Here is a 19,838-nt window from a genome sequence, read left to right on the forward strand (position 1 = left end):
TTTTTCTGCTTGGGTCCGGAGAAAAGAGACACCTGTGTTATGGGCTTTAATAGTCGGAGCATTTCTCGTCTACGAAGGTTCCTCTCTTGTTCTTATTCACATTTCATTTTCAGTCTCGAGCTTCCACATACTCTTCATCTTTTTCGGCAATACTGTATCGTACTTGGGTCCGGTCTCCGGATATAAATATGTTAGTAGCATATATTTGATGAAAAAAATGAGTCGTAGTATCAATGAAAAATTGTTTCATCCTAATATTTTGACGTTCAGCATCTATCATCATACTATTATCAAAAATCCTACATATGTGTTGAGCATTGAGATAATATAATATTATTCCATTAAGCATTATTACGAGTCAAACTGTCTGTGTGCTAATTTAGTCAGAATCGTAATTATATTCAGATATCAAGATGTTTAAACTACTGTGTAACTGATCCAGTCGAACTTGAGCTATGTAAAAAGAAAACTGTATAGAATTGGGTGAGACGTGGAAAAGAAATTGATTTGTGAGTTGTGGTAATGTATACAGTCGACATAACTTTTTTGTCTGCTTCTCGCGGAGCTTTCCCAGAAATTTCTGGCATAGACAATAAGCTTTCAAAAGATAATAATACTACTGCCTTTATTGATTTGGTTTATCCATTGAAGGGAAAAGACGTTGACAATCACACTCAGTACAGTGGTATAGCATGTTCATACAGAATGTACTTGTTTGTTTTCAAGTTCAATTTATACATATTTGAAAAAAAAAAACAAACAAACTGTTAATAAGAGCTACCAAACTCAATATGTATTACAGAGAGTATAAGCTGTTGAGTAAAAAAAAAATAAAAAAAATTCTATTTTTAAATATAGATAATAAATATAATAATGCATTAAATTACTAGATAATCTGAAGAGAGTTCTATGCAATTTTTTGACAAAAGCAACTTAAGTTAGAAGTTTATGGTTATTCAAGTTTAGGCGAATAGTCCTGACAAAAAAATAAAAAAGTTTAGGCAATTAGCACTGACATGATTCCAACAATCAAGCTAAAATGAAAGCTTTGTGAAGACTCATCTAACACACAACAGTTCACAGCAAACACTTAAAATGTTAATTGACATGCTCAACAAACTAACTTTCCAACTATTACATGATTTTCAAACCCCAAAAGTCCTACCCCAAATATAAATGTTTACCTAAATTATCTTCTTTCCCATCTTGTAAACTTTGCAACAGACATAATTACGAGAAGTCCTGAAAAAGTTATGAACTAATATAACACCCTAGTAGAATGCCAAGTAAAGCGATGAGAACGACATAGTAGATAGACAGTCCGCCGCTGCCATTGTTTCTTCTTGGGCCTCTCTTCAGAAGTTTCTGCATCAGAAGAGTGCAATATTTCAGAGACTAAGCAAACATAACCATGAAGAATAACAAAGAGGATATGTCTAATACAGAGCACTTTTTAGATTTCCAGAGCAGCTTCTATGACCACCAAGAACAAAATTGCTATAGGATTACAAAACTTCCTCTAGACTAAACAAGGCAGCATTAGTACAATTTGTGCAGTATTGATATTGGGTGAATGTCTAAAAGAACAAGTCACTAAATCCTATTCAATTCGTAAGGTTCTTAGTCCTTACAAGACTAGGATAGAAGAATTGCGAGGGAGGGGCCAAAAAATATAAGAAAGGATATTTACGCATAAATTTATTCTGAGAGAAAAACGGGGCATAACCGCATAAGCTTATCTCTCAAGAACCATGTGAAAGCTTTCCATCTAATTATATAATTTATATTTGCCAGCAACAAGTCCAGAAGACTTTTGGAATGAAACTTTTCAGCATGTTGCATGTTTTATCAATCACTCGGAAGAACAAAGTCACAGTACCAAACATACAACAAAAAGAATAATTGTAAGGAAATTTTTTTCCTCACCAGTTCTTGTTGAAGCCTGTTATTTTCTTGGATAATCGACTGCTTCTCCTTAGTAAGTGCTGATATAAGCTCATTAGCCTGAAACAAGGCAAAATATCAAATCACTTAAAACGCCAGGAGACAAAACTTATCAAATTAAATTGAAGGTTGTAGTATAAAAAGGTCGAAAGAGAAGTAAGATTTACTAAGAAACAATACCGGCACATGGCATGGTGAAAGAATATTACTGTATAAATTTAGGCACATGCAGTTGCACATTATATGCCCAACAAAAATACAATAAACAACTTGAAAAAGAAGAAGCTACATATAAGATTTTAGATAGCCACATTAGCAAATTTGTGCATAATATGGCATGCATGTTTTATTAGAATATCAAACTAACAAAAGTTTAGTCTCAAATTGAGTATACAATAATAAGCATTTACAGCAGCAGAGGCAAGCTTTCTTAGTCGAGGACTGAAGGTTCATATCGGTCAACTTATAATCTAAAACTTCGAAGATTAGAAAGACTAAATTGATATGTCCCACAAGTAAAAAAAAAAAATTAAAAAAAAACTAAGTTCACTTCACCCTAATTTTACACATTTAAATGAAGAAAAGTAAATAGATTTATGATATTTTAAATTTCTACATTTGAACATGAAGAATATAAACAAGGCAATGAAATATTTTCATTAATGAGACTAAAAATATTACTTTGTTAATAATTAAAGGTGAATAACCTATGACAAAAAAAAAGGTGAATAACCATATGCACCCTTTTTCAATGAAAATGATGTTGGCTAGTTCACCGATTGGTGAGTAGCCTAATCCAAACTTGATATAAAAATAATTTATAATGGCTCTTGGAAGCGAAGGCTGGCCACAATGAGATTGGCTGGTTGGTGGCGGGGGCGTCTAGTGAGACTATTTTAATGGTGCGCCCTGTTTCAGAAGTGGCAGAAAAATATGATCTTAAATCTTTCGTAGAGCCTCAAGAATGATAAATATAATCAGCCAATGTTAAGGTAATAATGAAATGTTCGTATCATGCAATTCAACTAGGAAGTCAGAACTAATACGAAAAAATCTATCACTTTGGGACATCTTAGTTAAAAGAATCGTCATCCTCCCCATAGTATCATCAATGATTTTTAGCGGCAGTATGCTGAGAAACACGTATCAAACAACTATACGAGATACTCTAAAGTAATCAACATTAGCACAAGTTAAGAAACTAATATCACACATTACACTTTCCAATTCAGGACAAAAATACATGTTTGACAGATATACCACAGAAAAGTACCTTGGCAGAGGTAATTTGGTGCTCAGAAGAACCTCTTGAAACCTGTGTCAATAAGTAAAAAATTATATTTCTGAAACCATAGGAACATCAAGAATGGTCAGGAAAAAGAGACAAGTGTTTTTTTTACTGAATATTAGTACAAGAACTCACAGCAGTAGTGTTTTCAGATGTCTCCTCCTCGGACTCTTCTCGCACAGGCGAAGGTGGTCTAGGGGGGCTGACATAAGCAACTTTTAATTTGCACTCCTCAACATGATTTCCCGCCTCTTTATTAAACTTATGTACAGAGATTAGCAAAAGAGAAATACAAAGTTACAAAAAGCACTTTGCAACTCTGAACAGTAACAATGAAAGTATAAGTGATCTAGACAAGAATCTCCAAACTCTAATAATTCTCACCATTTCTGGGGTAATATCTTTTAATGTGGCACCAACGGGCGCTGCTACGCTTTGAACAAGAAATTTGTCATTGCATTGCATATCCGAGGGCACTTCTTTCTGAGCTTGCATTGTAACTGGACCAATACATAGAATAGTTACATCTAATCTTAAAAAAGGCATCTACATATAGCTCTTCTAAGACAGTGAAACAATGAGAATACCTGTTACATTGCTTTGTGAACGAGGTAACACAATACCATTGTTAGGCCGAACAGAGTACTTCTTCGGGTTAGTAGTCTTTACCTGTTAAAGACAAAAAATTTATGTTGTTCCTATCAAACTCCTGAATACACAGATGAGAAGAAAATTGATGAATATGATATTATCCATTTTCCAGAGTTTTCTCTTGATGAGAATTTTATTTTTCCATTTTCGATAAGCTACGTTGCAAAAGATATCAAACGCTATGAATGAGAAACTCCCTTACTTAAAATATATCCTACTACTTGCACTCTAGAAAGCATGAGCAGGGTTGCGTAGTGCGAGAATACAGAAATTTAAAATTTAAAGTTATGGGAATTCGGGGTGTGGGGGGATTCAACATATATTAATATATTAAATATAAATGTAGCATATATATTTCAAGAGTTTCATTTAAATTATACTAAATAGTCAACCAAATAAGTTCATTATCATTAATAATGTGTCATTTTTACTTGGCAACACAACTAATGCATTTCAACGAACATAATCGATTAAGTTTTGAAGTATCTTCATTATTTTCTCTCACTTGTGGGTGGGGGAAGAATCCCCGTGTACCCAAGAATCCCGAGTCGGCGGCTGGGCAGAGGTAAGTGAAGGGAGGTAAAGAATCCCTGCTTTTGAGCTTGCACTTAAAGGTTAAGCCAGTAAAAACAGAGTATAAAAATAGCTTAATTTATTGACTGATCACAACATTTCCTTTCATTGCTCTTTCAAAAGTTTTGTTCGTCCACATAGTCAATGATGACATACGAAACTGGATGGATTAAAAAAGTACACTCGAAAAAGAACCATTACCCCATTCTTCTTACAATTTAGATGATGCTTCAACTAAACCACGAGACCTTTTCAATAAATGTTAAACATTATCTTTTCCACTAAATTAAACGACCAAATTCATCCTAACAACAAAAAATGAGCATATTCATAGGGAGGAAGTTCGACTCTGATACAAAGCAAACTAAGCAACAGCTTAGGACCTCAGAAATTTTGTGGCGCCAAAATATTTCATACCGCTATAAATATAAAAATTAAATTAAATATTTCAATACTTTTGTGTTTGAAAAAAAAAAAACTAAAGTAATGTCTTCTTACTTAAATATTAAATTTAATATTTTTAATCTAAAGAAAGAAAAAGTAGTAAGGAAAAGTAAAAGTAATGACTTTTTACTTAAATATTCAATTTGAATTATTGAAATTTCATCCATTCTACTATAAGTCATTTGCTAGACTAATAACCATACATGCATTTTCTTCAATTATTATCTTATTACCATCTTACAATTTTATATTATTATAATTATTTTACATTCTGTCATGTCTCGATAAAATAATTACTTTGTTATTTAAGAATATTTTTTTTTTTTTTTATCATGTCTCATTGAAGTAATTATTTGATATAAAATTTGTTTAGTTTTGTTTATAAGGAAATAAAAGCATTGTCCAAAATAAGGCATGAATATATTAAGTTATTCTTTTATATTAGAGGGCCTATTGTTGAAATTTGAATTAGGTCCACAAATTAAGTTAAGATGGCTTGGAAGGTAGGATTTAAAACAGATTGTACATGTGAGAAGCCATGTTGAAATTCGTATGAAACACTTTATAAAATTCAAACCACAATCCGCTCAAGGGAAAAAAAAATCCACTCAAGAAAAAAAATAATGTTCCTTACACATGGGGGGTGGGGGATAACAAATAGATAAATGCTTATTTAGGGGGGGCACATACGAATGTGTTTCCATTTCTTATCAGGTCAAATGCCATGCCACATTTTTAAGGTATAAAATTCGATAACATCAAAATGAAGATAGAAATATATTGTTACGTCTACTAGTGACCTAGATATGCAATATGTAATTCGGGTCTGTTTTTTAGGCTTCCACAATAGCTGAAAAACAACTTTTTCCAAAAATATGGGGACATGCTTTTAGAAAAAACAGCTTTTCAGCCAAAATTGTTTCGGGAAGCTGCTTTTAGATTTACCAAACAATTTCACTTTTCACCTGCTTTTAAAGCTGTCAGACAGTGATACCAAACATAACCTTAGTTACAATCCACAAAAACTACACCTAATCAAAAAAAGTTCCAAATTGACTTCAAAAGCAAGTCAAGCGAAGGGGATGTAATAACCAGAGACAAGAATCCAATAAAAATTATTAATGCAAACAACAGATAATTACGAAGACAACACATACAAATCAAATCATAACACGCATACACATACAAATCAAATCAAAACACGCATAATTAATCACCTTAAACGCAACATGCTTATCGCTCTTATTCGACAACTGAAATGAGCAACAGATCTGCTTCTTCAGCTCAACTATTAATCAATCAAACAAACAAACACATAAACAAAACCAATCAGTAACTAACCAACAATCAAAAAAAACCTAGGTTAAATTAAATTCAACATTTACTAAAAAAAGATGATTAGTTAGTTAATTACGTGGAAATTTGAGCTCGAGAGGGTCGATGGAGATGAGCCCCTCGGGATGCGCAGATTGGAACAGCGTGCTGGTAGTTGAATCCATGAGAGAAGTAAAGAGCCGTTAGGTGGGAGATGATATCGGAGAAGTATATAGATACAGGGGTTGTGTAAGTATTTAAAGCGAAGCGAGAGAAGAAACCGAAGAGAATATGGTTTTCAACTTTGTTTCTGGCTGTTCGATCCGAAACAATGCAGATTCGGGTCTACTGCCGGTCAGGATTTTAATCGTAGAATATTTGAAAAGTTTATTAATAAATTATTTTGGGATTTTCTTGCACTAGCAACTATTTTTTGTTGAGTTGAAAGACTTTTATTGATCAAAACCTCGTTAATAATCATGTACCCTGTAACTGTAAAAAAAACATGTCCAGTAAAAGTCCTGTAACTCAATAAAAAGTGTATGCTCATAGGCACACTAGAAAGACTCAATTATTTCAAGTAATAATATGTGAGGAACGAATACAAAAACTTTTACATAATCCAAAACAGATTATACCTTCTTATTGCATGTTTATGATTCATTTTCTTAAATCAAAACAAATTATGCTTGTCAATTTTAATCTTGAACCATGATTTAGAAAAATATTTAAATCACATTATAATAATTTTAATATAAAATACATTTATAAATATATTCTAATAGAAGTTGGCCTCACACATTCAACTCAAAATTTCATTAAAATTTGATAGAAAGAATTTAATACTTTGGCCTGGTACATATGAGAAAAGGAATGACTTGATTACAATAGTTTATTTGAAGCCATTAATGACTGTGATGGTGTATTTACAATAGTTCTAACTTACAAACAAATCATAGTTTCAAATTTTATTTTATTGAAAATTTTGATTTATTATTTATAAATTAAATTTTTTCGCACCTTTTTAAAATATATTTAAAAATTTTATAAATAATTAAAAAACTCCCGTGCGTTGCACGGGCTATAAGCTGGTACTTAATAATGATATTAACAAGAAAAATGTTGCAATATTGTTAGAATTGTGTAATAGTTAAATTTTATATTATAAAAATTTAAAGAATATATATATATATATATATATATATAAATATATATATATATATATATATATATATATATATATATATATATATATATATATACATTTAATACATGATATCATTAGCTTTTCAATTAATATCATGGACATATAATTTATTATTTTAGTTATATCATTTGACAAATATGGATAATAAAAATATATATAAATAAGTCATTTTGAATGAAAATTTTGAACCTTATTTATTAATTTCCTCACGGGCTTTTCAATTACATTTTAATTTTATTATTTCAACTTTGAACTTCATAAAAGATAATTATAATTATTTAGTTATGTAACAAAAAAGTTTCAGAATAATATCAACAATTTTTTTGGGCATTCTTTAAAATGATATATTTTAAAAATTATTATCTAATCCAATTTATATTATTTTATTTGAGTGTAACTTAAATATTAAAAATTGTTCGGAGAAAATAGTAAAACGATAATATATTTCAAATCGTGTTTTCAACCGAAAACATAACTTGAAATCGAGCTTAAAATATAATTTTAAGTCATATTTATCTCACAAAATCAAAAACGTTATTAAAGTTATTTTTCAAAAAACAGACTAAGTCTTATTTATCTCTAAGAGCAACTCCGATAGCTTAGCTATTTGGAGTCTTAAATTAAAATACGAGAAATATGAGAAAATAATTCACTCCAACAGTCAGTAACTTAGTGATTTCTTAAATCACTAAGATCCATTAGCCATACTTTATTTTTAACTAACCTCCCTCCTCTCTTAAATCTTATTTTAAAATAAATTTTGAAAACAAACATGTTATCTCTCTTCACTTATTGTAATAATAGTAAATTTTAATAATAATATAGTATACAAAAAAAGAATATAAGTAATATTGTTGGAGGCGGGAATATCTATTATTATCTTAAGTCTATAAAATCCAATATTTTATATTATATTTAAAAAATGTGTTAAGATGTGTTGGAGTTGCTCTAAATATTGATTTTTGGAAATTTTCTCCCAATGTTTTTATACATATTTCATTTTACAGCGTCTCTCTTTTATCACGTCTCAATTCCTTGAGGAATTTCTTCTTTTATTCCAACTACACTGTAAATTACCGAACACAAGCTATACATACAAGCTCGGTGCTATAAAAAAATTCGACGAAGATGATGGTGGATCTGAGCTCATTTTCCGACGAGAATTTTGAGGCGAAGAAATGGATAAACAATGCCTGTCAATCACGTCACCCTCAAGATCCGCTGGAGAATCATTTAGTAGATCTGGAGATGAAGCTTCAAATGATCTCCGAAGAGATCTCCGCCTCGCTCGAAGAGCAGAGCGCCGCCGCGCTCCTCCGCGTGCCTCGCGCTTCGCGTGACGTCATTCGCCTTCGCGATGATGCGTTGTCGCTTCGTCAATCGGTGGCTTCGATCATCCAGAAACTGAAAAAGGTGTGTTTATGAGTCAGTGTATGTATTCATGCTTGAATTGTCAATTAATTGATTCAATTAGTGATAATTGGCACATAATGTTGTAGTTTTAGCAAACAGTTTAAGTGCGAGAAGCGCTCACACTTTGAACTCGAGCGTGTGTGTGTATTCTGTATTTTTTACTTGTCGCGGTTTTTGATATGTGAATATGAAGTTATATGTTTAGTTTGTCCTTGAATTATTAGTTTGGATCAGGTAGTGACATTTATAGATTGATCACGCCAAAGCTCACAACACTGTGTTCGTATCTGTATCAATGCTTGTATTGAATATATGTTTAGCGAGCATTTTTAGTTTTGTCTGATCTGATTCTGCATTAGTTGCTTTAATACGTATCGGAATTTTTTGAATCGAGCAAATTTGGTGATTAGTGAGATTGGTATGTGATTATTAAGATATAATGTTGTGTGAACTGTGTTTATACATTTGCTCGTTTTTTTTACCTGTGAGTTGAAGTTTTGTGTTAATTTAATATCAATTAATTGGTTAAATTATGTTTCCTGCTATTTAGTATGGTACAAATTCAGGAAGTGCTATTGATGGATTTATATGTGATAATTAAGTCATTTTTTGGTGTATTATATACTTGTAAATTTTTGCAGGCAGAGGGTTCCTCGGCAGAATCTATAGCTACACTTTCAAAAGTCGATACAGTCAAGCGACGAATGGAAGCAGCTTTTGAAACTTTGCAGGTTCGGGGTATTTCTGCTGTTGCATTTTTTATACAGCTCATTGGTGATCATCCACTTAATTAGTTTTGTTATTAACTTGTAAATAGGATGCAGCTGGGTTAACTCAGTTGAGTTCAACTGTGGAGGATGTGTTTGCCAGTGGTGATCTTCCACGTGCTGCTGAGACATTGGCAAATATGAGGCATTGCTTATCTGCTGTTGGGGAGGTAATGTCTGGCTTAAACTGATGGCATATTGTTTGTCTTTTGCAATGCCAAAGAATGAGATGGATTCATCTGTCTGCCAGGTTGCTGAATTTGCTAATATTAGGAAGCAGCTTGAGGTCTTAGAGGATAGACTAGACAATATGGTCCAGCCTCTGTTGGATGACGCAATAAACAATAGAAAGGTAACATTCTTCCTGTTCTGAAGGTAGCAAGAATATTAGCTCCTCAAAACCTTTTAGATCATTCATATCTGTACTACTGTTGATTAATTTTTTTAAGTTTAATCATTCTTCCCTTTGTTAATGCGTAGACGGAAGTTGCTCAAAATTATCGTGGAATCCTCATTCGTATAGGAAGATTTAAGTCTCTAGAGACATACTATGCCAAAGTTCACCTCAAGCCATTGAAGCAGCTGTGGGAAGATTTTGACTCTCGGCAACAAACTAATGCAATACCGAGCGAGAAAAATGAATCTATTTCACTTTTAAGTTGGTTGCCGAGTTTCTATGATGAATTGCTTCTATATATAGAGCAAGAGTGGAAGTGGTACGGTTCGTATTTCCACATTCATCCATCTACTAAAGTAAAAAAAATCAGGAAAGGTTTTTAAGGTTTTGTTTTGGACGAATACAATTCTCCACCTGTACACAGATATTTGAAGTCAAGTTTTTTTTTGGACGAATACAATTCTCCACCTGTACACAGATATCTGAAGTCAAGTACACATATAAATATACCTGTATAAAATATTTAGGCTACTTTAACAGTTCTTATATAGTTCTCCAAAAATTATATATATAAAATGTCTTGCTCATAATGTATCCTGTTGGCCTTTGTTATTTTGATAGATTATTGGTTCACATCCCTTTACAAACATGACATCCACATTATACTTTCCAAGGAGCACACATAATATGAGTATTTTCATTCCTCCATCACTATATTGAAACTGCTCTAGTTATGTAAGTCTAGTTTATCTAAGAAAGATTAATGATGGAAAATATCAGTTCATGGTTATGATAACTGTGACATAAAAATGAGGGAAAGGATTGTTACCTTCTCTAATCAATCTTTATATGAATTTCCCAGTACACACATTAAGTGCATAGTAACTATATGTATTAGCCTATTAGATTTTAATATCTTTGACTTTCTACAATTTCATCGTTAGGTCGATACTTGCTTTTCCGGAAGATTACAAGACTCTTGTGCCAAAGCTTTTGCACGAGCTAATGGCAACTGTTAGTGGAACTTTTGTCTCACGCCTCAATTTAGCAACTTCTGAAGTTGTCCCAGAAACAAAAGCTTTGGCTAAAGGTAAAACTTCCAGTCATTGTTTGGGTTACTTTGTTTCTGCTATTTCATATGTATCATTTCTTTTACTTATCCCTATAATGTTGTTATTAATATGGAATTCTATATTTTGAATTATGAGTTCATTATATGATCTCTGCGGTCACTGGTGTATCAAGTATGGAATTCTATATTTCGTAGGATGAGTTTTTAATATGATCTCCATGGTCACTGATTTATTCAAGGAAGGAGGGCTGTGTTCAAACACCAATGCTTTGAGAATTTCTGTGGGATGGATAGGAGATACGGCGAAGCCTCAATTTCCTGTTGACCTATATTTCATTGGATTTTTCTTAAAATAAATAAGTTCGTAAACTTCCGTGGGATGGGTAGGACAAGTAGTTATTGAAAATGGAATTTTTGAGAAATTATAAACACAAGGGACTACTTCTCATCTGATGAATGTGTGCATTTTATTATTGAATATATATATAGGGTCCAACTCCAATACAAACCACCGAAATAAAAATTAAATACCACCAAGACAATTAAGGAGAATAGGAAGGGTTGTGGGGCCAGGGATGGATCTTGAGGTGAGCCTGGGTGGGACCTAATAGGGTCGAGGACCAAGTTCGGGCTCTTGGGCTGTTCGAGGCCTGTACGAAGCCTTGGCGAGGCTCTAGTGGTCCCGGGGTGGATTTAGTGGGGGTGGGGCTTAGGTGGGTAATGTCATATAGAGGGTGGGTGATGTCATATAGGGCCGGTTTCTCTTGGTTTGTAATTGAGCTTTGATTTAGTGGTTTGTATTTGAGCAATTATCTATATGTATATATATTAAGAGAGAAGGAGGAGCGAGAAGAGATGGAGGTTGGAAAAGAATGGCTGGCTTATCGAAACCTAAGCATTGTGAGGCACATGATTTGCATTGAAAAAACACAGAAAATGGATAGTGAATGTTAGTTTGGTAAAGTCATGATATTGTTTAAGTTTAAATTTAATTTCTGGCCAACTTCTTTAACGACTTCTTAGTTAAAAAGTATTAGAGTTGAATTTCAAAGTGATTGCTAGACATCATTTTTCTGGCTTAAATGTCAAATTCTTATTCATCCCTTGCATCCTTTTTCTTCTCACTCTTATTTCAGGCATATTGGATATCTTATCTGGAGACGTGCCAAAGAGTGTCAAAGTTCAAACGAAGCACCTTGAGGCACTAATAGAATTACACAACATGACGGGAAGCTTTGCTAGAAATATTCAACACTTGTTCTCAGAAACCAACCTGAAGGTTTTATTGGAGACACTGAAAGCAGTTTATAATCCGTATGAACCCTTCAAACAAAGGTAGTTACAGCAAACAACTTCTAATACTGTGATTTTTTATATGATATATATTGTTGAACTTGTGTATTTCTGTAGTTTTCGTCAATTGTGTTTGCTTGAGATTTTTGTCATTTCCTTCATATAAGCCTTTTGTGTTCTCTCTTAGTTTTTAATTTCCTAAGAGTTAAAGAATAGATTGATTTTACCAATTCTTTCATATACTTGTAACATCCCGTAATTTTTAGACAATATTTATTTATTAATAATTATAAAAAAAGGATTAAAATTGGAAATGAATAGGATTAATAAAATACATAATTCAATTAGAATAATGGACCTAAGATACATTGGTAGGTTTGGAATTAGGGTCTTAAAAATCTATATATTGATTGTGTTCCTCTCATTCTTTATGTTCTTTTATGAGCCATCAAGCTTTCTCGAGATTTTAATTCTTGTTCACCCATCATCCTTGTTATTGAAATTCGTAGGGTTTATCAAACACATATCAGCAATCATGTAAGATTTGATCTAAGAGCGAGTTGATGTGCATTACTGTTTGGGGATATTAGATCCGGAGAAGTTTGACACGTAAATTATAGATGTTAGCTGCACTTTTGTATTTTAGGTTAATGATTTGTAATTGATATAATTTTAACAAAATTTTGGATTAATAAATTGTATTGTATATTAGTTTAGCTCGATTTAATAGTCCGGAAAAGTGCGGGCTGTTACATTATTTCTCTGAAAAGCCATTATGTGATACAGAAGTTCACATGGAAGCAAGATAGTGGTGACTTTTCTTAAATTTTATAGTTTTGGTGACGTGAGTTGGATTCTTTTGTAGAGGTGGAAGTAGTAGGTTGGACTTATCTTCACATTAGGCTGTACTATACTCAAATAAAAGAACATATAATATTGTGTCTGATACAATAATTAGAAGCGTGACATTTTACCCACAATGTTGGCCGCCACATCCCACATTGATTAGGATGAATGCATTTGAGGCCTTTATAAGTACATTGGTACAAGTCAACAATGAATGGCATATACAGGTTGCATTTTAGAGGATCTTTAATATATTCTTTTATCAGCAATTCTGCCTTGTTCTTTTACCAGATTTTTATGAAACTTGTGGTCTGATTTCTAGGTATGGACAGATGGAGCGCATTACTTTATCTGCTGAGATTGGAGGAATTGATCTCAGAGGAGCTGTAAAAACTACCCGCATTGGATCCCAAGGAGTTGAACTTAGTGAAACAGTTCGAAGAATGGAAGAGTCTATCCCACATGTCATTGTACTTCTTGAAGCTGCTGTAGAGAGATGCATCAACTTTACTGGTGGTTCTGAGGCAGATGAGTTGATTCTGGCTCTCGATGACATAATGTTACAATACATTTCCACTTTACAAGACATTCTGAAATCCTTAAGAGCTGTATGTGGTCTAGATGTTATTTCTGATGGTAATGAGAAAAAGGATGGAGTTTCAGTAGCGCGTAAAGTTGAGTCTTCAACTGAAGAGGAATGGTCTTATGTCCAAGGTGCATTGCAAATTCTTGCAGTGTCAGATAGTTTAACAAGCAGATCTGCAGTTTTTGAAGCTTCCCTGAGAGCTACTCTTGCTAGACTGAGCACCAACCTGTCTGTGTCAGTATATGGTTCAAGTCCAGATCACAAGCAGTCACATGTGGTGGACGTTGATGGAAGTGGAGATTTATCAGTGGCTGGAAGGGCAGCCTTGGATGTGGCAGCTTTGAGGCTTATTGATGTCCCTGATAAGGCTCGGAAACTCTTTAACCTATTAGAACAGGTACATGAAGAAACAGTTTGTGTAGTATATTCGGGATCTGCTGGTAGCTGGTAACCTTATATTATATATATATATATATATATATATATATATATATATATATATCGTTGACCTGAATATAGTGGAAGTACAAGTTTGTAAGGGTAATTATTAATTATAATATAAGATGCGCAACAAGTAGTTCTGCAGTACCATTAATGTGGATTCAGAGAAAAAGAAACATAGGATACTGTACTGATATACTTTCTAGTCCATCTTACCAGGAAAGGTTTTTTTTTTTTTTGGCCGATTCTGGGCCAAAGTATGGGTTTATCGCAAAAAGGTTTGGGGTTGCTCTCATTCAATCTAAATGTTATTATGTTTTTCTTGCAGTCCAAAGATCCTCGGTTCCATGCTCTTCCAATTACAGCTCAGAGAGTTGCAGCATTTGCAGATACAGTCAATGAGCTCGTTTACGATGTCCTGATATCTAAAGTTCGACAACGTTTTAATGATGTGTCTCGTCTTCCAGTTTGGTCTTCTGTTGAGGAACAAAGTTCTCATCACCTACCAAGCTTTAGTGCATATCCACAGAATTATGTGACTAGTGTTGGTGAATATCTTTTAACTCTTCCCCAGCAATTAGAACCACTCGTCGATGGAATATCAGGCAGTGATGCTAATGCCGATGAAGCGCAGTTCTTTGCAACTGAATGGATGTTCAAGGTATCTACCTTCTGAAGAGATGCAACTTACCCCCCCTCACACACACACAATTATACATTCAAATCAGCACTTATGGTACGAGCTCAGTACAGATAACAAACAGTATGATGTAAATAGTGTAATAATTGTTTTCATCTTAGAGAGAGTCCTAGCCTCCTAGGTAAAAATACTTTTGTTGGGCGTGATGCCTTGGGCACAAAGTGAGGGTTGTTTGCGTAGAATTATTAGGTTTCTGTTGGCTTTTGGTTAACTAAAAAGTAGAATTTGTTTGTTACTGAATTAACTCTTTACTTGTTTCTTTGTTGTAAAGGTTGCAGAGGGTGCTACTGCTCTTTATATGGAGCAGTTGAGGGGTATACACTATATAACAGAGCGTGGAGCGCAGCAACTGTCCGTAGATATCGAGTATTTGAGCAATGTGTTGTCTGCTCTCTCAATGCCAATTCCTCCCATCCTTGCTACATACTACACATGCCTGTCTACCCCAAGAGATCAGCTCAAGGAACTGTTGAAATCGGATTCTGAAAGCCAGCTTGATCCCCCGACAGCAAACCTTGTTTGCAAAATGCGGCGTGTTAATTTGGAATAACATCAATTTTTAATTTTCTATTGATTGTTACTTAAGGTTCACTGAAGGTTGGCTGGTACCAGTTCTACACTCCTATTTGCTCACGGATTGGTTGCTTATAGCCTTGTGAGCCACCAACATATTTTGCTGGAAAATATGAGAGCTATTTTTGGATAGTGTGTCCTGGAAATGCTCGGGAGAAATGTTCTAGAACTCTTTCCCCGTTGAAGTGCTTTGTAGATCATGTAAAAGAATGTAGACGATTGAGAAACAACAATCCTCTCAACGTAAAGGGATAATTAGTCGTCATATATATAATCCACACTTTTATGGTCAATTTATATTTTTGTTTCATCTTGGAGTAGGCGTTTTACCAATGATTCTTTCAATAGAAGTTTCCGGTTATACTTTACTTTGATCATCATGTTCACAATTTTCTTTTTCACAGATTGTCATGTGGATCTAATCTCTACTTTGTCACTGGCATCTGAAAAGCGAAATCTGAGAAAAATACAATGGATAAGAAAGCCTCTTTGATGATAGTATGTTATTTAAATAATAGTAATAATAATAATAATAAATAGTAAATATATTTCAAAATTATGCTATATTACAAATAACAAAAAGATATTGCAATCATTCAATTTTTTAAAAATGTACCTTGTAGTAAGAATTAAGGGATATTTTGGTTCGCGGGGGGTCGTAACGAAAATTTGGACTAAATTAGGCATTATTTTTGTTATTATGAGTTTGATTAGTCAAAATAAATAATCAATAAAAATCTAGGTAAGAAATACATTTCCAACAATTTATTCACCAAAAATATTTAAATTATGGAGTTATGGATATTTTTGAAACACTAAAATAAGTCAACAGACGACTAATTCAGCAGTGGTTGATCTCCATTTGGCTTACGAACTACTGTAAAATTCCCCAAAATCTAGCTTCTTACACTGGTTTCGCAGATTTAGGAGTAGAAATACACTCCAGAGCAGATCACGAGATTTACTCAAACCTTGTAATGGTACGTACCCCTCCATCTCAATTTTCTTCTCCAAATCATTCCGATCTCTCTCTCTCTCTCTCCCCCTCCCCCTCTCCCTCCCTCTCTCTCTCTCTCTCATACTCTCTCTCTCTAATTGTGTTAATTGATTCGATTTGTGGTGGTGAGATCAGATGTCGGACAATGGAAATCCGTCGCGGTACGTGAAGTTGACGAAAGAGCAATCTGCTCCCACTGAAGACATTCGTCCCGGTGAGCTTAATCAGCCTATCGATGTTCCTCAGGTCTCTCTCCATACATTTTATTTTATATGTGTGTGCATTTTCGCTTTAACTCTTCTGTACAACATCAGATGATAATTTTTGTTTGTTATCGGTTAGGTTGTAGACTTGTAAATAATAATACTTGTATCGTGTTGTGGTAATTGTGGATTTGCGGAATTTGGTTTATGGTTGGTACTGTAAGCTTAGGTGGTACATTACTGTTAAAATTGTGTGTTATTTGAGGATATAACTGTGAGTTAAGGACTTACTTTATGATTTACATGTGAAAATTTGTCAAATTATGCTAAAAGAGTTGCTAGGGTTTCTCAGGATTTCAATGTAGTACGTGATTGCTGTTTTGCTACCTACTAGTGGAATCCGTGGTGATATATGGTGGTTGGTAATGACATGATTATGGGTATAGCCATATAGGCACCTGTGATAGCATGTACTGTTGGATGTTCACAAATCACACTGTTTATGATGGTTGCTGCTTACTAGTACTGTTGTTTTTATACATTCATAGAGGATAAATTTAATCGGTGTATTAACAAAGATCAGGAGGAGATGATTTTGAAGTTGGAGTAATTATCTTTTATTTGAAGGCTTGCTGTTCCTTATTCTTCTTTCCTTTTAAAAAAAATAATTATTAATAATTGAACTGAAGCATGTCTTATTTCCTTAATAATTTGAGTAAGTTAACCGATGCATATCACAAAAAGCTGTGCAACAGCAAATTGTTACATTTTTAGCATAAGCTTGTTTCTGAACATTAAGTAGTAGTCAACAAAATCTTACCACGTGGAACTCTGCCCCTTTACAAAGGATCCAGTGTTTTGGTGGAGTTGCTTAGTTCGTAATTTGGTCGTGTGATTAGCTGGATGGCTATATGGAATCTATTGCCAACTTCTAGTTTGAAAAAATTGCCAAAATTTGACCAATTGTAGCGTCTAATTCTTAATACTTCCAACTACATGGAGTTTATGTAGTTTAATTAAAATTTTAGCGTGTGAATCAGTATTCGTACTTGCCTCCTGATTTGTTTCCTGTATTCGTAATATTGTTGTTACAACACCAAGGTGCATACAGTTATATATGTTTAATTTGGCTTCCCTGCTGTATATAAAATTAATATTGCAGAATGTTCTGTGTCTGATTTGCTGTTGCACTTTATGCACATAAACATGCTTTTGATCTTTTCTGTTTTGTAAGATCTTCTTGAGTAGATATGTCTGCTGTTTTCTTGTACCCTTTTAATCACGCAAACACCCCAAGGCAGTTCTGGGAATCACTATGAAAATTAATCCTTATCTGTTATCTCCTTTCGTCTCCTTTTTTTGTTGTCAGCTGAATGTTCGAAAGTGCAATGAATGTGGTCAACCTTTACCAGAAAGTTTTGAGTTCCCTGCTGTGGAACCTTGGTCAACCGGTATATTTGGTTGCACTGAAGATACAGATAGCTGTAAGTTTCATGTCTACATATGAATAGCAAGCTATAACTTAAATGATAAAATCGTTGTTTTTGTGTAATTTGCATCTCTCTTTTATGTGGTAATATACTGTGGAAAGGAAGAGTACTTGGGAGATGATATGGGGACTGTGGCACTAAGTGAGTACTATAATGTTAATATTGCCCCTTTATGCATCACAACTGACCTTATCATTTAAAAGAAAACTGTGATTTTGCTTGGGGCTTTGAGTATGGTATGAACATATTGGAAGACCCTCTATCAATGTATATCTTAATTAGTCTTAAACTAAAATATACACTGGGTCTTGTATAAATCACTCTTCTTATCAAAGTCCACTATGTCTCTTGAGGCAATTTTTGTTGCGAGCATAATCACATTAATTTTCAGAACGAAACATTTATTTAATAGTCCTCACATCACCCATCAACAGGCTGGACAGGACTCTTTTGCCCTTGTGTCTTGTTTGGGCGTAATCTTGAAACCTTGAAGGAAGATGTGCCTTGGAATGGCCCTTGCCTATGTCATGCTATTTTTATTGAGGGTGGGATTGCACTTGCAGCAGCAACAGCAATATTCCATGGTATTGATCCGAGGACATCATTTCTTATTTGTGAGGGTTTGATGTTTAGCTGGTGGATGTGTGGCATATACACTGGCCTTGTAAGGCAACAACTTCAGAAAAAATATCATCTCAAGGTAATTTTTCGTGTAAAGTTAAAAAAGAAAGGTTTTTTAAGGAACTGATGCTTTTGAGTTCTGAGTTACTTTGCTTGCCTGACTAAAGTAAACAAATCTTTTCTAAATAGTGTTGTTGCAGTTGGTGAAGGTACATGTAAATAGATATTACAACTAGTATTCTAGTAATAATTCACCAGACGAAAAAAAACTAGTAATACTTCTTGCTATTTTTGTTTCTTGTTACAGTACATGTTTAATGTTTTTAATGTGTAATGAAGTTCAAGTTTTAAGCTGCAAAGGGCTTGTCCTGATTGGAGTTGAATCATTGATAAAAATCAATTTCATGCGAGAGAAGCTGAATATGTTTTTGAAACTTTTCATCGTTTATTTTGCAACCAGTTTTCATATAAGCTCTGTGTTCTCTGCTAATCACTTCAGTACTGGTTAATTAACTGCTTTGTTCTGTTTTACCTTTGCAGAACTCCCCATGTGATCCCTGCATGGTGCATTGCTGTCTGCACTGGTGCGCGTTGTGCCAAGAACATAGGGAGATGAAGGGACGTTTATCAGACAATGCTGTGATGCCAATGACCATGGTGAACCCCCCTCCCGTTCAAGAGATGAACTCAGCCACTGAGAACAGAGAAGCAGCACCTTCTGCGACAAATGGTGGTGAGCATACCAACTTAGAGATGGAACCACTATAGAATTCTATCTGCTCCCTATCGTTCAGTGCATATGCATGTTCGAATACCCCTGGATTTAGAGAAAACTATTATTTACTAGAGATTGTTTACCGCTAGAATTGTCTTTTGCATTGCAAAAAGGTTATTTAGAAAGGATATTTTTTTGAAACTGTGATGTGTTTGCACTATTGCTTTTTTCTGAATATGAATATAAACTAAAATTTTGCTGGTTTATCCCAATTTCAAATGTTACAATAAAATCTGCTTCCTT

The 19,838-nt window shown here is 33.8% G+C and overlaps 3 protein-coding genes across 3 annotated transcripts; 2 read left to right on the forward strand and 1 right to left on the reverse strand.

Annotated features, from left to right (window-relative positions):
• Positions 1 to 977: 977 nt before the first annotated feature.
• LOC108225118 (vesicle-associated protein 1-1-like) lies at positions 978 to 6,573 on the reverse strand. Its single transcript, XM_017399932.2, has 8 exons — positions 6,315 to 6,573; positions 6,118 to 6,188; positions 3,820 to 3,901; positions 3,617 to 3,732; positions 3,368 to 3,493; positions 3,218 to 3,259; positions 1,927 to 2,004; positions 978 to 1,365 (listed from the first exon to the last, which is right to left on the reverse strand). The coding sequence occupies exons 1-8, from the start codon at positions 6,397 to 6,399 to the stop codon at positions 1,252 to 1,254; spliced, it is 714 nt and encodes a 237-aa protein (XP_017255421.1). The 5' UTR covers positions 6,400 to 6,573; the 3' UTR covers positions 978 to 1,251.
• A 1,829-nt stretch (positions 6,574 to 8,402) lies between these two features.
• Positions 8,403 to 15,819, forward strand: LOC108227490 (conserved oligomeric Golgi complex subunit 7). The gene is made up of 10 exons (XM_017402651.2): positions 8,403 to 8,834; positions 9,476 to 9,565; positions 9,652 to 9,771; positions 9,852 to 9,953; positions 10,082 to 10,317; positions 10,943 to 11,088; positions 12,207 to 12,405; positions 13,532 to 14,192; positions 14,565 to 14,897; positions 15,208 to 15,819. Exons 1-10 carry the CDS (start codon positions 8,550 to 8,552, stop codon positions 15,484 to 15,486), a joined length of 2,451 nt encoding a protein of 816 aa, XP_017258140.1. The 5' UTR covers positions 8,403 to 8,549; the 3' UTR covers positions 15,487 to 15,819.
• A 534-nt stretch (positions 15,820 to 16,353) lies between these two features.
• LOC108227492 (cell number regulator 6) lies at positions 16,354 to 19,801 on the forward strand. Its single transcript, XM_017402653.2, has 5 exons — positions 16,354 to 16,489; positions 16,642 to 16,752; positions 18,079 to 18,193; positions 18,634 to 18,899; positions 19,361 to 19,801. The coding sequence occupies exons 1-5, from the start codon at positions 16,487 to 16,489 to the stop codon at positions 19,586 to 19,588; spliced, it is 723 nt and encodes a 240-aa protein (XP_017258142.1). The 5' UTR covers positions 16,354 to 16,486; the 3' UTR covers positions 19,589 to 19,801.
• Positions 19,802 to 19,838: the final 37 nt, after the last annotated feature.

This window comes from Daucus carota, chromosome 6 (assembly GCF_001625215.2).
Source record: "Daucus carota subsp. sativus chromosome 6, DH1 v3.0, whole genome shotgun sequence".
Taxonomy (NCBI): domain Eukaryota; kingdom Viridiplantae; phylum Streptophyta; class Magnoliopsida; order Apiales; family Apiaceae; genus Daucus; species Daucus carota.

Bases quoted from the DNA above. Each gene is read 5' to 3' on its own strand.
- LOC108227492 (XM_017402653.2), top strand. The intron at 16,753-18,078 runs GTCTCTCTCCAT...TTTTGTTGTCAG, and splicing joins AGCCTATCGATGTTCCTCAG to CTGAATGTTCGAAAGTGCAA. The intron at 18,900-19,360 runs GTAATTTTTCGT...TTACCTTTGCAG, and splicing joins AGAAAAAATATCATCTCAAG to AACTCCCCATGTGATCCCTG.
- LOC108227490 (XM_017402651.2), top strand. From the start codon at position 8,550: ATGATGGTGGATCTGAGCTCATTTTCCGACGAGAATTTTGAGGCGAAG. The intron at 9,566-9,651 runs GTTCGGGGTATT...ACTTGTAAATAG, and splicing joins CAGCTTTTGAAACTTTGCAG to GATGCAGCTGGGTTAACTCA. The intron at 12,406-13,531 runs GTAGTTACAGCA...TCTGATTTCTAG, and splicing joins TATGAACCCTTCAAACAAAG to GTATGGACAGATGGAGCGCA.
- LOC108225118 (XM_017399932.2), bottom strand. From the start codon at position 6,399: ATGGATTCAACTACCAGCACGCTGTTCCAATCTGCGCATCCCGAGGGG. The intron at 3,494-3,616 runs GTGAGAATTATT...TCTGTACATAAG, and splicing joins AAGATATTACCCCAGAAATG to TTTAATAAAGAGGCGGGAAA. The intron at 1,366-1,926 runs GTGAGGAAAAAA...CTTCTGATGCAG, and splicing joins ACAGGCTTCAACAAGAACTG to AAACTTCTGAAGAGAGGCCC.